This window comes from Eptatretus burgeri, chromosome 5 (genome assembly GCF_056783735.1).
Source record: "Eptatretus burgeri isolate ZD-2024b chromosome 5, Ebu_testis_v1, whole genome shotgun sequence".
Lineage (NCBI taxonomy): Eukaryota > Metazoa > Chordata > Myxini > Myxiniformes > Myxinidae > Eptatretus > Eptatretus burgeri.
In genome coordinates this window covers 108,377,477-108,392,476 of record NC_140965.1, presented here as the reverse complement: position 1 = coordinate 108,392,476, position 15,000 = coordinate 108,377,477, and the positions used below count along the sequence as shown (strand labels likewise).

The 15,000-nt window shown below is 43.6% G+C and overlaps 1 protein-coding gene and 1 long non-coding RNA gene across 10 annotated transcripts in view; one reads left to right on the top strand and one right to left on the bottom strand.

The window, feature by feature from the left end:
• LOC147027129 (uncharacterized) overlaps positions 1-14,517 on the bottom strand; it is a 58,933-nt gene extending 44,416 nt beyond the window's left edge. Inside the window, exons 1-4 of one of the 2 annotated variants that reach the window (XR_015058695.1) lie at positions 14,391-14,517; positions 9,896-10,071; positions 6,289-6,341; positions 3,758-3,845 (exon numbers count right to left, since the gene is read on the bottom strand). This is a non-coding gene — a long non-coding RNA (uncharacterized LOC147027129). The remainder of the gene's footprint in view (positions 1-3,757; positions 3,846-6,288; positions 6,342-9,895; positions 10,072-14,390) is intronic. The other variant, XR_015058696.1, reaches the window with a different exon arrangement.
• The window catches only part of LOC147027127 (uncharacterized), a 389,612-nt gene that overhangs the window by 11,560 nt on the left and 363,052 nt on the right, over positions 1-15,000 (top strand). For 3 of the 8 annotated variants that reach the window (XM_085883307.1, XM_085883302.1, XM_085883305.1), the window contains exon 1: positions 13,701-14,244. The exons of 1 other annotated variant lie outside the window; for it this stretch is intronic. In XM_085883307.1, the coding sequence (XP_085739433.1) occupies positions 13,967-14,244 (278 nt within the window). In that variant the 5' untranslated portion in view covers positions 13,701-13,966. Of the gene's footprint in view, positions 1-13,692; positions 14,245-15,000 lie in introns of those variants that run through there. 4 more of the 8 variants (XM_085883303.1, XM_085883304.1, XM_085883301.1 and 1 more) reach the window with 2 other exon arrangements.

The window sequence follows — 15,000 nt, the reverse complement described above, 5'->3', positions numbered from 1 at the left end:
AAAGAGGGGACATGAAGTTTAGGGATGCTGAAGATGTGGACTCAGAGAAAGGGTGGGCTGCAGAGATGTGGGCATGTGGGATATGTGGGGTAGGGTACCGATATGGAAGGGTTTGACACCGTATCTGCTTTAATATAGATGGTACATTCTCACATACAGTACTATATATCATAATAATCTCTATACTTCTGTGGGATTCTGCATTGTTGAATCTTCAGTCTTGTTTCACTTGTGCAGTTACTATGCTTTATCTAAAACTCAGTCCAATTATGAAACAATGTGGCCAGTTTTGGAACAGCAACTGTTTGTTTTGTTTTCTTTTTGTTGAATATTCATTTTAATATACATGAAAACAAATACGACATAATGAAGATAACACCGAAGCTTTTCGTGCTGTACTTCTCAAGGTGATACACAGCAAAGAAACCAGAAACAATGCTGTGTATCACATTGAGAAGAACAGCACAAAAAGCTTCGGTGTTATCTTCATTATGTCGTGTTTGTTTTCATGTATTTTAAAATTCTGCAGTACCAACCATCTGTTCGAATATTCATTTCCACAGTTAAAACAAGAAAAAGAGCAATCGGATATTACATACCCTCGTCAGGACTTCTTTTGTGTGGTATGTTTTGTGTGGCATTTGTGTACTTGTGTGTTACATAATTATTAAGAGACATAATTAGAACTGCCACTTTATAACTGGTGACAGTGATGACCGGGTACCAAAACATCCCACTTTGATGCAACCCCGTTTTGTTCGGACACTTGACCCTGACCCATTACATTTATTTTTATTATTATTCAATTGAATTCAGAATTTAATTAAAATGAATTCAATTCAAATCAAATGGCTGACCAAATAGGTACAGTCATGCTTTAGAGCAATAAAAGGAACCCTTACAAGAAAAAGAAAAGATGACATCATCAGGAGGAACCAGAATAGGATTCACATTTCAGCTGCCGCTACTCTTCCCTCAAAACCATCCCGGCACAGCCAAGTGAACCTTATTCAAAAACAAAAACAAAACAAACCCAAAGATCAAAAAATCAAATAATTCTGGCTGTCAGACCATGTGTCCGATCAAGATGAAATTTAAAACATTTATTCTCCATTACCACGAGATCATAATTGTGAAGGTTCACGTCGATAGATTAAGCGGTTCCAGAGAAAACATTGCTTTATATTTTTCTTAAATCTAATATGGCTGCCAAACCATGTGACATCGATTATTCCTAAACAACCTTGTACACACATACCTTGGGGAACATTTTTCTGAAGTTTCCCCCTCATCTGGGCAGCCGTTTTGGAGAAGATTTTTTTATGTTTGCAGGTAAATCCAATATGGCTGCCAAACCATGTGACCTATGGCATCATATGTGTGAACCTTTTGTTCCTCATGGGTAGGCGGTCACATGTCTAAAGTTTCACCTGGATCTGTTCAGTTATTTTGGAGAAGATTTTTGAGCATTTAAAAACAATATGGCTGCTGAATCTCGTGATCGATGACGTAGTCAAAAAATTTTTGTGGATCATTTTATCCTTTATTCCCCTCAAAAATGTTCATACTGGTCGGATGTAGCGTTCTACATATGCAATTATGACGTAATTACAAAGGCACCTTCGACATCATAAAAAAAAAAAAATCACTCATTCTCCATGAGGAGTACTTGTTTTTTCCTTGGTGCCGTTTTAGATAGAGGTCCAAGGTTTATCCATTTTTCCAACATGGTTGCCACACCACATGACCTATAAGATCATAATTATCATTAAACCATTCTCCATGAGTAGTCACACCAATGGGGAAAATTTTTGTCTCAATCCAACAAGTGGTTGCGGAGAAAAACAAAAGTTCTGTGCGGACAAACAAACAAACAGACAAGCGGACCCAAATGCAATACCCTCTCCTTGGGCGAGGGTAAATCTATTTAATATTTAATGCTAACAAATACCACCCGTCACTTTGCTGACGGTAATACGAAAGGGGGGAGGAAGAAAAAGAGGGGGAGGAGGGAGAAGAGTGGGGAAGAGAAAGCGGGGAGAGTGAAGAGGTGAAGGGGAAAGGAGAGAAGAGAGAGGGAGAGCAAGGAGGGGTTGGGGAAGGGAAGACAGTGTGAGGTGAGAGGAAAGGAAGGCAGATGTGCGGTGGAGCATTAATTACGATTCAGACCAACTCATCAAATTGATTCTGCAAAGAATAACAGTGAAGATTGAAACAAAACAATGTCTGAAATCCATTTTCTACTGCTCATACTATGGGCAGGAGTTTGACTCCAGGCCGTGTTTAGAGACAAACACCCGTGCAGACATAAATTCCGCCCGGACGCATCTAGAGTCGAGCTGTCCGGAGACAAACACTGCTCAGACGCGTCTGGAGACAAACACCGTCCAGACATAACCACAGTCCGGATATGTCCGGAGACAAACACCATCCAGACATAACCACAGCCTGGATATGTCCGGAGACAAACACCGTCCATGCGGACGTGTCTGGAGACAAACTCCATCCAGACATAACCACAGTCCGGATATGTCCGGAGACAAACACCGTCCAGACATAACCCCAGTCCGGATATGTCTGGAGACAAACATCGTCCATGCATAATCACAGTCCAGAGAGAGACAGAGACAGAGACAGAGAATGCAGGAGGAGGGTACTGCATTGTTTTGGGAGGGGGTAGACCGAGACAGAAACAGAGACAGAGAACGCGCATATGCACACACTTCATCTTTTATTGCTCTGAGGATTGCCCATGACTGGTCCGCAATGAGATGGGGGTAGGGGAGTTTAGCAGAAAGAATATGTTGTGCTTTATGAACAACACCACACACACAAACACACTCACACACACACACACACACACACACACACACACACACACACACACACACACACACACGGCCGATGTCGGCAATTTTCGGGAATCAGCAGGTTGTAGTCAGTGTAATCACCAACTACAGTACTTGTTGTATAAAACTCAGAAACCTTGAGTAGCTTTCACCGAAAAACAACATTACATTGACATAGACGTTTCAGGGATATGTTCACAAACATTCTTTATAAACAGCTGTGTGTAACGGGTGGAAAAAAATTTGGTCCGGGCATTTAGAAAATACGTTTATACAGCAAATGGTTTGGAAATCGGATGTTATTTCACAATAACTCAATCTGGGTGGCGGTGCCCGGGCCGCTCGCTCTGGGTGGCGGTGTGCGGGCCGCTCACTCTCGGTGGCGGTGCGTGGGCCGCTCGCTCTCGGTGGCAGTGCGCGGGCCACTCACTCTGGATGGCGGTGCGTGGGCCGCTCACTGTGGGTGACATGGTGCAGAAAAAGCGTCCACAGAGATGGAACGATTCGCTCAGAACGACATAGCGCAGTTCCACTGTCGACAATGGGCGCTTGGCAAGTGGCTTAAGCATTCCTGCAAGTGCTCAAATTAAGTGTTTGATAAGGAACGGTTGGCTCGGCTGTCGCTGCGTACCAAATAAAGGATCCCTTTAACTTTAAAGCCTGTCTTCACTGCGCACACAGCTGTTAATGAAATAAAATGACTTCATCCACAAAAAAGTTGCAGCTTAATGTAAACAACCCTGGAGACGTCACAAAGTTAAGTCGCCCGTGAAATATACTTTGCAGAAAATGGGCCATTGTGCACGTGTCATGGTGCGTCTGTGCATGTGTCATGTTTTAGGTACATCGGTTCGGAGTCCGCGCAACCGTTATAACTTTATTTTAAAATGTCCATTTTTTTTTTTTACCAGATTTTCTTTGATCCCCTGTAGAGCAGCTCGCAAAACCTCCGAAAATATCGACAAAGATCTGGCAGACACTCTGGATAGGCAATCCCTGTGGGGGACAGGATGTGAGGTCTTGCAGTGAATGCATTATATCATACAGCTCAATGAAGTAATTTTGTTTCGTTCCAAAAAAAATTTTGTTCATTCAATAGAATTCTCCAAACAGTAGAAAAAGGTAACTTTAATGTTTCGGAAATTTCACTTTTTCTTGTGCATGTGTAGATGAGAGAACATAGCCTTGCTTGCTTAAAATAAATCGGTATATCGGCTTAGTTATAAGACTCGTTATTTCTTTAAATTGTCAGGTTTCACAACAGATTTCGACACTTTATTCCGGACGATATCCGTTCCTCAAAACCAAAATAATATTTTGATGATTTACTTTAATTAGTCCGTGAGAGTCGATCATGGAAAATCATATCATATAATGCATGAAATTGCTCCAAGCACCTATTTGAAAATTATTGTATTTACAAAAGTGATGCACACAACGATTCTTCGGTATGCTGAGCAGGTATTCTATAATATGAGTGAGGAAAGTGAAAAAAAAAACTTTATCGTTCAGAAATCATTGCAGCCTGTTCCAAGTCAAAGCATGGTCAAGCATGCTAAAAAAACATGGTGGCTTCAGACCCCAGCGAGGTTACCCAGGAAACGTCTTAAGACCCAGAGAGCGAGGTGGCTGAGGTGCACCTGACAAGGGATATAATTAAATATTTCCGTTAATTATATTCAAAAGGGGTGTTTTAATAAAACTAATCACCCCCATTTTCACTCTTGCACTTCCTTTGAGTTTTCTTCGTCAGCATGCAATGTTTCAGGCTGCAAGGTGTTATTGTTTTGGAGTTATTGGACACACACGTTTGGAATTATTTTTAATTTTATTTGACTGCCAGACAGGAAGAAAGATCAAAAAAGTTATCTCCCTCCTCTGTGCACATGCACAATCGGGACAAATTAAGAGCCAAAATACTGCCGAACTATAGGTTCATTTTATGATTCACGTTCCAATTTGTGTTCAAAATATAACATTCAATTGAAATTAAGTTGTTCCTCGATCATAAACTGATGTTTGTAGACAGGATAGACAGACAAACATACATAAGTGAACCAATAGCTTTACCCCGCTTTTTGCTTCGCCTTCACAGATCATAAAATTAAGGATTCTTCTGGACTACACAAGATCAAATACCTTTGCTGAATTGAGATTGTGTTTCTTTTGTCAGTGTGTATTCAGGTTCACCTGTTCTCTCATCAACTATACCAATAGACTTTTTTAAAAAACTTTCATGGAACAAACTTTACGATTTGCAGTGACTGTTTATCGCAAAGTTTTATGAGAACGTGAAACTGAAAAGTAAGCTGTCTTGGCAAGGTTTAGATGTTTTCTTAACCTCTAAGTAAAGAAAGTTTGGTAATTGTTTCAGTATTTTATGAGTTTGGGAGCTTGCAAGAATTATTTTGAGTGCTTAATTATTCAATGGAAAGAGACATGGTAACAATAATTCATTTGAGGGTATCCTTACAAACTCAAAAATTGCCTGTATGAAAATAATTTGCCAAATGTGCAAAGGTTTGTGATTTCCTGATGATTACAAAAATGTCCATTTTTCATATTATATACTCTACTTCAGACATAAGGAAATTAAGACGTGTGCACCAAATACTGCAGAGGAAGATGATTATTTATCATACAGTTAATTACGCACAGAGACCTTGCTCACTCAAAACGAATAATTGATTGTAACAAAGTCGGTAAAATGTTATGAGCTTGACGGGTATAGCGTTTTCGAGAGTGATGTGGTATTACTTGTCGAATGTACAGTTAAATAGAAAAGTAAACATTACAAGCTGCTTATATATGTGACAACTTCGGAAAGTTAAACACAAATATTTCATGGGGGAATATAACTTGTAACTGTTGCATCGTTTTTTTTAATGAATTTTTCAAGTTATTTCATGTCGTTGTTCATCTAAGGTTATCTTCTGTCTCTTTTGTCTCTCCATGTAAGTTGCTGTTTCCAGTTTGATTGAAGTAAATCCACAATAAATAATGGCATAAACTACTATCTATTGTTTTGTACCATCGCCATAAAGAAAAGTTCACAAACGCATTTAAAATTATTTAAAATCCTAAGTGTAATACAACAAGAATGCGGATTGCCCGATCCAGTGAGGTTTCATTGTGGGGGAAGATATGGAGCTAGAGCCTGTAGGGCATGGGGAAGCACATCTGATTCCTTTCCCCCTTGCTCCCCCCACCCTAGCCCTCTCTTCCAGCAGAGCACATACAACCATTGTTCCCCAACACAGTCTGTATTGATTGCCTGACAACAAGCTGGTAATAAATAAACAAACCGGAATGGCACTCGGTAGAGCGCATACCTCCTCCCTCCGCAAGGCTGAACAGTTTATCTTTTGTATCCCACTGATGGGCCATATCTGGATTCACACCTGAACTAAAATCTAATCAGCTTGTTCTTGTCACTTACCCAACTCATCCACCGAGTTTTGGCCGAATCCATCCAGAACTTTTGGCGATATTCTGCTCACAGACAAACAGATTGGGGTGAAAACATAACCTCCGTCCACCTTCGGTGGCAGAGGTAATAAAACACCCTTGAAGCCAGGTGGGACCGGTGAATGGATATTGCTGGTAAAGCTGACTTGAGAGAATTAATATTCTTTTGAGTATCATGCTGAAGTTTTGGTATGAAGATTGAGAGATTGAGACAAAGTATGTTTTGCATACAGTGTTAAGGCTCATGGAAGAGCAAAAACACAGAGAAGAGCAAGGAAGTAACTGAATGAAAAGAACAGGAGAAAGAAAAGTGTGTGGGGGTGGGGGGGGGAGGTGGCAGAGTGAGAGCAGAGTCCTTCATCAGCAGGGTTGAGGGACAAGATAGAGGGACACTTGGAGAAATAAGGGATGTGTGGAGGTCAGAGGGCTATGGGAGGACAAAGTGGGTGAACAATATGGATAAAGCTAAAAGCTCTCAATCAGAGAAGTGGAAGGAAACACTGAAAACTCAGAAAGAGAGGTGGGCTTGGAGGGTGTTAATGGGGGAAGAAAAGATTATGCTTGTGGATGAGCGATGACCAAGAGATGGTGGTGAACAGTTGTCTTGAAGCCCTTGAGGGAAGAATGTGATTCAACATAGTGAGGAAGCTGTTCCACAAGTGGGAAGAAATAGGAATGAAAGAAAGGATGTGAGCAGTGAGTTTGTTGCTTTGGGAGTTCTGAAAAAGAGAAAATCTTGTGTTTGGGAGTTTCTCGAGAATGGGGCTGCAGGTAGACCACATGTGCCATGCAGAATCCTGGGGGGAGAGAGAGCACGGAAAGGCCAGAGGGTGCAAGACCAAAAAGGAGGCACTCGAACAGAGACAACTTTTTTGTCTGCAATGAGAAACTGATGGGTCCAGTCTCAGCTTAATCACAGGAAATTTCAATGATTTTGAAGCCTGTTTTCCATAGTGTAAAGCTGAGCAATGTTTGAGGCAGGTGTGCCAATGCAGCTGGGAGAGCAGCACTCCATCAAGCTGCGGATGAAGGCCATGTGGGTCGATACAGGTTCAGGTGTGCCAAGGAAAGACGTTGAATGATGGAGGATGTCCAGTTGGAGACAAGCTTTGTAGGCCAACTTAGACATGTGGTTTTTTCCATGAAGAGTCGTGGCTGAAAGAGAAGCCCAAATGTTTGAGTGACTGAGCTTCTTCAAAGTTATTTTAAGGAAGTAAGGTTTGCTCGATGGTCTTTTCAGAGAGAGAGAGAGAGACAGAGATAGAGATAGAGATAGATTGATTGTCAATCAGTATTGAAAGACATATTCCAAGTGTTTGACCAGCTTGTGGTTTTATCAAAATCTGCTGAGAGGGAAGAGGATGCTGCTTCCATATTTGAATGAAGAGAGATATTACTGCAGAGGGTAGAGCCATCAGCAAAGTGATAAAGAGAATTTTACGGAGTTTCAGAAAGAGTGTTGATGAATCACAAATCAAATCAGGAGCATGAGTGCCAGCATGGTATCCTAGGGTCAGGAGCATGAGTATCCTAGGGTCCTGAGTTCAAGCCCCGTTGGCCACTGAATTAATACACCAGGAGGTTGACTCAGTCTGTCATCCTTCCGAGGTCGGCAAAATGTGCACCAGTGCACTGGTAAGGGGGACACTGCATCAGCGGCATAGCTGCGTCCCAACCAATGATGCAACCAGCAGCCACAGGTTGCACTCGATAGAGAGAGAGAGGTTGCCTTTAGTCGGCTTTGCCTTCCAGGAGGCGAAGACAAGTTGTTTCAAGGCAACTGCCTCATGACAGGATTCATTGTATCATGGGCAGATGCAGGGGTATGATACTGAGGACAAGATGGGATGAATTTGTGTGTAAGAGAGAGCAGATTTCTGTGGAAGAATTACCAGGCTGAGTTGTTATCAGGGGCAGCATATATAGTCGACCAGTCCTGAAGCAAAATGGCTGCTTTCAGTTCCTGCCAGTCAACCTGAGTGAACTTCCAGGCTCAATGGGTCGGAGGTGGCTCTCTGAAAATAGCCAGACAGATGTTGACTCTCACAAGCACATGATCAGATTTGAACGGCACTCGGTAGAGTGCATACCTCTGCCAAGATGAACAGTTTACGTTTTGTATCTCACTGATAGGCCGGTCATAATAATCGATTTGACTGTTGTCTTTGTCACTCCATAACTTTGGATATTGGTAACACTCCATAACATAACATAACACTCCATATCACCTGTTATGACTTTATCACAAACCCAACTACTTCACAAAGCTTTGTCTGAATCTGCTTATAACATTTTGGCACATCCTGCTATATATTGTCTTTGGCCATATCTCTCAATGGTTAAGAATCACTTAAACAGCATCTGGATCTTCACCAAAACCGAATTGATTCATCCTTGTCACCCACCTAACCTCTCCATCAAGTTTCATCTGAATCCGTCCATTACTTGAAATATTGTGCTCACAAACAAACGGGTGAATACATAACCTCTGTCCACCTTCGTTCGTGGATGTATTGAACCAGTTGTATCAGAGGAAGAACAGAAGACATTAGCATGAAAGTTGGTCATTACCTTGTGCAGAAGGGACGGTTTGTCATTGGCCAAAATCCATATAAGAAAGTTCACAGTTTGAAACATTCCCATGCAAGGATTCTGTTAAGCAAATTATGTCCATTTTATCAGCAGCAGGCGAGATTAAGATATCTCAGGTCAGGTTGGAGTGGAGGTCTTGGCTCTTTGAGGTCCACACAGTTAGGGACATGGGAGGAGGTGCTGTTTGCAGGGTGCAGGAATTTTGAGAGGGGGTAGAGGACTTGCAGAGGTGGTGTGGGAAAAGGGGGAATCTGAGAAAGGGTAGGGTAGGTTGCATGGGAAGCTGGTAGGGGAGAGAACGAGAGGGAATCTGAATGGGTGGGGTTATGGGGAAGATGGGAGAGTATGGGGTGGGGTGAGGGAAAGGTTGGAGGAAGGTGGATGGTGGGGTTGGTTTGGGAGGACATTGTCGTGTCAGATAATGAGGGGAGGGTACTGACATGGAGCATTTGACACCGTTAATGGATGTGAAGGCGAGTTGATGATTATGTGCAGGCAACCTCAGCAAACTGAACTTCAAATGTTTGGCAATTTGATATACAGACAGACATCCATGATCCATGGCAGGGGTAAAATGTTGTGTTGTTGAAGCCAAGGAGGAACGTATTGCTGTAGGTATGGGGAAACAGCTGATGGACTGGGTGTTTGTGAGTTAGATAGATTTGGGAAGGACACCTTGGGAAGAAGTTGAAGTCTCATAATGAATGGATGATGATGAAGAAGAAGAATATGTTGGGTGATCGTGATGTAGAAATAAGGCAAATTGAGTGTTTTAAAATGTTATTTGAAGCTTTTCAAGTAAGAAGCAAATTAAATTGATTACAAAAAGTGAGTAAAAAAAAAAAAAAAAGGAAGAGTCGTCCGGACACTCATAGGGACACGAATTCGACAATACATCACAACAAGGCACAGTTAAACACGGAAAATTGGAAGAAAACACAACCACCAACACAAGGACAAAATGCTAACAGAAAGATACGAAGTACCTGGTCTGGGAAACTTAGCTTCGATGAATTAGAAGGAGGAACTTCACGAACCGACATCCAAAGCGCTCAATCCCAGAACCGGATGATGATCACAGGGATACAAAGCAACCGTGAATGAGGGCACTCCCTGCTGCTGCCCAAAGATAAGGTCGGAAGCAGAGGACGTTGGACGACTGCTGGGCAAGGGATAGGAAGGAGCTTTCAAAGACATATTGAGGGGCTTAAATGCAAAGAACTTGTCAACATTCCAGCAACAAAACCATGCTCATGTGTGATTGTGGATTCCATTGCCTGGCACTGTACGTTTTGGTGTATAATGCTGGGAAATGTTTGAGCTATATTTCACCCATCCCACCTCAGGCTGTTCTGCATTCAGTCTACATCTACAACTTGCATATCTTGACCTCGAAAGAAAGAATGAAACCAATGGAAAATCCTCTTCATCTATTTTGTGATGACTCCACCCTCTGCTGTGACATCCCTCACCCTTTACATAAGCAGGCAGCATCCTCTTCCCTCTCTTCAGACCTTGACAAAATCAAAAGCTGGTCAAACACTTGCAATATGTCTTTCATTCCTGACAGATCTCACACTCTCACTATCTCTCTCCGAAAGGCCATCGGGCAAACCCTCCTATATACTTTCTTAACATTTCTATTGAAGAGGTTCAGTCATTCAAACTCTTGGGTATCGCACTCGGGTATGATATTTTTTGGGCAAACCATATGACTGAATTGACCTCCAAAGCCAGCTGCCAACTGTGCATCCTTCATTGTGATAAGTCCTTTGTTGGCGCACCTTAACTCATATCCACCTGTGAGGCCTTCCTCCGCAGCTTGATGGAGTACTGCTCTCCCCTCTGGTCTGGCCCCCACACCTCACATCTTGCTCAGCTTAACGCCGTGAAAACCTAGTCCTTCAAGATCATTAGAATCTCCTGCGATGAAGATTAGTCTTTTGCCGATCACTTTGCAATAGCAGACAGTTCAGTGTTCTCTTGGATTTCTGCCACCACTTTTCTGGTCTTGAATCCTCTGCCCTTTCTGTGCTTTGTCCCCTCGACCACACGTTTACGCGGCAGTGCACATGGTCCAACAGCAACCCCTTTCTGCTGAAGTTCCAAAAATCCAGAATCACTACTCACCTCCTCTCATTCATTCCTTTTTTAGCTGCATCGCATTGCGAACGCTGGCTCTAAGAGAGCTCTGCGTCGTTGTTCTTCTTCTTCTTCTTCTTCTTCTTCTTCTTCTTCTTCTTCTTCTTCTTCTTCTTCTTCTTCTTCTTCTTCTTCTTCTTCTTCTTCTTCTTCTTCTTCTTCTTCTTCTTCTTCTTCTTCTTCTTCTTCTTCTTCTTTTTCTTTTTCTTCTTCTTCTTCTTCTTCTTTTTCTTCTTCTTCTTCTTTTTCTTTTTTTTTTTCTCTTCTTCTTCCTCTTCCTCTTCCTCTTCCTCTTCCTCTTCCTCTTCCTCTTCCTCTTCCTCTTCCTCTTCCTCTTCCTCTTCCTCTTCCTCTTCCTCTTCTTCTTCTTGTGAAATCAAAACCTTTAGGACGCGGCTCTTGGACACATTTGTCCTTGTTTAAATTTTTTTTTTGTCCCCACCTGTTGACCCTAACTTCAACATTCTCTTCAATCTCACTCTTTCCTCCAGGACTTCAAAATAGCTGTTCACACCCACTTCAGGTCATCCCCAATCCAAAACCATACTCTCTACCCCTGTTAACCCCCCCCCCTCTGCATCCCCACCCCAAGCCGATCTCTTTCCAAATTTCCAGTTTTTTTTCCTGCATTAGAGTTTGCTCATGTATCCATCTTGTCTATCCCATGTGTTCTCCCCTGCCTCATTCCTCTCTTCATCCCTTGTTGTCCCTCTCCTTCTATTTTGACCCTCAGCTCTGCTGTTGGTGTTTCCATGCTCTTCCTGCTTTTCCTTTTGTTATGTTGTGTCCTGATCCACGCTGTGTTCCAGCTCTTCCACGAGCCTTGACTTTGCATACAAAAACACCCCATGTCTCTATTCCCATGTTGGGTTGTTCACAAAGTTTTTGTGGTGTTTGTATTTACAAAACCTCTGCCAGAGTTACTTCTTTTATTCACAATTACATGCAATGGGAAGATTATAACATGTGCAGTGCTTGGTAACAAAGAATGTGTGTGATTTAAAGTAATTCCAGCGCAAGTATCGCAAACTTAGTTTTGGTGTATGAAGTGCGATTAAATAATAATAATTAAAAAAAAGGATCTGATATCTCATTAAACCACACACCCAACCTGACCACCAAGTTTCATCGGAATCCGTCCATAACTTTTTAAGATATTCTGCTCACAGACGGACAGACAAACATTGATGAAAACATGACATCCGTCCACCTTCGGTGGTGGAGCCGGGAGGTAATAATTGTTGCGTTGAAATAAATCAATAAAATCTTTAAACCTTTGATTGGGATTAAACAGACATTGAAATGCCTTTCAGGTAAATATACATCCACTGATCTTTCAGTCTAATGCATGCTTACTGTGTGATGGTGAAGGACAACCAGCTCGCTAGCTTTTCACAAGCTCTATAGGACAATGAGCAGAATCGAAAATCATATGGCTGTCCTCCACCGAGCACCTGTGCATCAGAACCTTCTGATTCACACAAGGAAACATTTTCGATGTCCGACAGTCTGAGAACCCGAATTCTTACTTTAATTTATTCACAAACTGTCCACAACACACAACACTGGTCATTGTCAGTGAAGAGTGGAGGACTTTTAAGGAAGACCATTTTAAATATGGTTTGTGTGATGGGAATTGAACATCGTATGAACATTAGTCTCGATATGTTAAAAGTGGGAGTGTGCCTTCCTACTGGGTTAACGTTAAACACCCCAACAGGGACTTTTGTGAACTTGGAGGGAGGAGTCGAGAGTATGAGGTCGTCTCTCGACCCTGCTGTCGGTGTGTCTCCTTCTGCAGTTCCTCCTGTCCAGGCTCCTCTACGAGCCTCGACATGTGCACTAAATTAAATTAAAAAGGTGTATAATGCTTGGCCAGCCGGTTCGTGAAACACTCGGTCCAGGAATATTCCCTTGGCCGACTCCACCGGAAAGTGGTGATAATTGGGTCTAAAAAAGAAGAGAGAAGGGCCATTTTGGCACAACAAGCATAATGCTGGGCCTTGAGAGGTCGTGCTTATGGTTCTGGTAGGCCCACTTAGGTGAACAGACCTTTGGCGATCGTACAGGTCATCCAGGTGTGTAAGTGTATAACTTTTGTGTGATCTCTCGAATACTGATCAGCAATTATATTTAATGTGATACAACTATTAATATAAGTTCATCCATATATGACGTAACACATAGTGGGGTGGGTGGGTCGTTGGTTGCCCCAACATAAGAAAACGGCGATCTTGGGTTGAAAAGTCATCCAATTTAACTACAAGATACCATCAAGAAAAACATGTCGAATGATGGGTCGTTATATACCCAGTAGACCCCGATGGTTGCAGTGACTTTGGATCAATAAACGATCTTGCTTGGTCACGTTGGATCTGGCTCTGGTTCGGGCGATCTTGAGTGCCAATTGGAAGGTAGTTCCTTCTTACTTAATTTGGCGGTAGATGAAACAGCATGGGGACGACTAGGTGCATCGCTCGGCTGCAAATGGAGAGCAATTGGATATGCACCTCCCCACCCTCGATGGAAACATGATATGAGAATCCACAGATGGGTTGGAAGCAAAATCACTTCCAGGGAAAGAACGGGGTGACTTTTTGGGAGGGTGTTGGATTAAACGTCGGGAGGAAAAAGGTTGGAAGGAGAGAGGGGCCCGGGTGGTGCGACAGGAGGGAGGGAAGAGCCAAGAGCGAGGCCTTGCGGGATGAGGGAGGGATTGGACATGTGCTGAAGGGAGGGGAGCGCAGGAAACAGTTGCACCGCGACTTGAGGGGTGGGAGGTAGAGTCGTGAGAGAGGGAGATAGGAAGAGGGTGAGCAGCGTGAGGAGTGTGAGAGAGAGAGAGAGAGAGAACAAGCTGTGCGTGCAAAGCGCAGCCTCGAGCCCGCTCTGCCGCCCGTCCATGCGCGCCGTGCATGCGTCCATGCGCGCCGTGCATGCGTCCATGCGCGCCGTGCATGCGTCCATGCGGTGCGTTGGCCCGCTCGGCCGCAGCGCCCCCCTCTCAAGGCGGCCAGGCGGAACCACGTCCCGCCTGCGTCCCTCCACGATCGTCCCTCAGCCCCCGCGGGACTGCGCATGAGGCTTGCAGTCTGCACGGCGCTCCTCGGCCGAGGCTGATCGCTCATCGCTACCAGAGCAAATGCCTCCAAATGCATTTAGGGATTCGTGGAGAGGCGCCCATTGGCACAAGGTAAGTCCTGCACTCGGATCCAGGCAAGGACCTTCACAATTGCTTCCCTCCCCATGAGGGTCTGCACTACACATTGGGTATACGACCATTTAAATTTCTGCTGTTGCTTCTTTTTAAAACGTGAAGCTTTACCTCACACCTCTCACCTGTGGGTTGCGCTCTTGTTTACCTGTCAGGGTTGTTTTGAGACCCGGACTCGCGTCCCATTTGGCCCATCGCGCTCCTCTTCGATCCCACAACGAATCCTCTACACGCGGCTGGCTTTTATATCTCTCTTCAATACTCATGGGCATATCACAACGTACATACCATGTTTATTTATTTCATTCATTCATTTATTATTTCGCTGCACATTCACCAGTTACAACGTCCATAATACATCGAAAGAAGTTTTAAACGTCGAGGATGTAAACTCATAACGGGCTCGTCTCACCTCAGAACATTTTCATGTAAATATATGATTGCACACGGACGAGCTGGCTTCATGCCTGATCCCTTACCCCCCTCCACCCGCCCTATTTTTTCGAAGAATGATAATGCCGGCAGCAGATCCTGCACAGTGTGTCCTGAAGGGATTTCGTTCGCCCCCTTCCCGCGCTCTTTCGAAAGCACCAAGCTGGTCACAACCGGTGCACCCTAATAGCTTCCTTAACGCGATTTACGCCCTCAGAACGGTTGGAAAAGGTAAATATCACCACAAGCCCTCAGGCTGAGCGTACACCCCCCCCCCCTCCGCCTAAACAAGCCGTGCGTGCT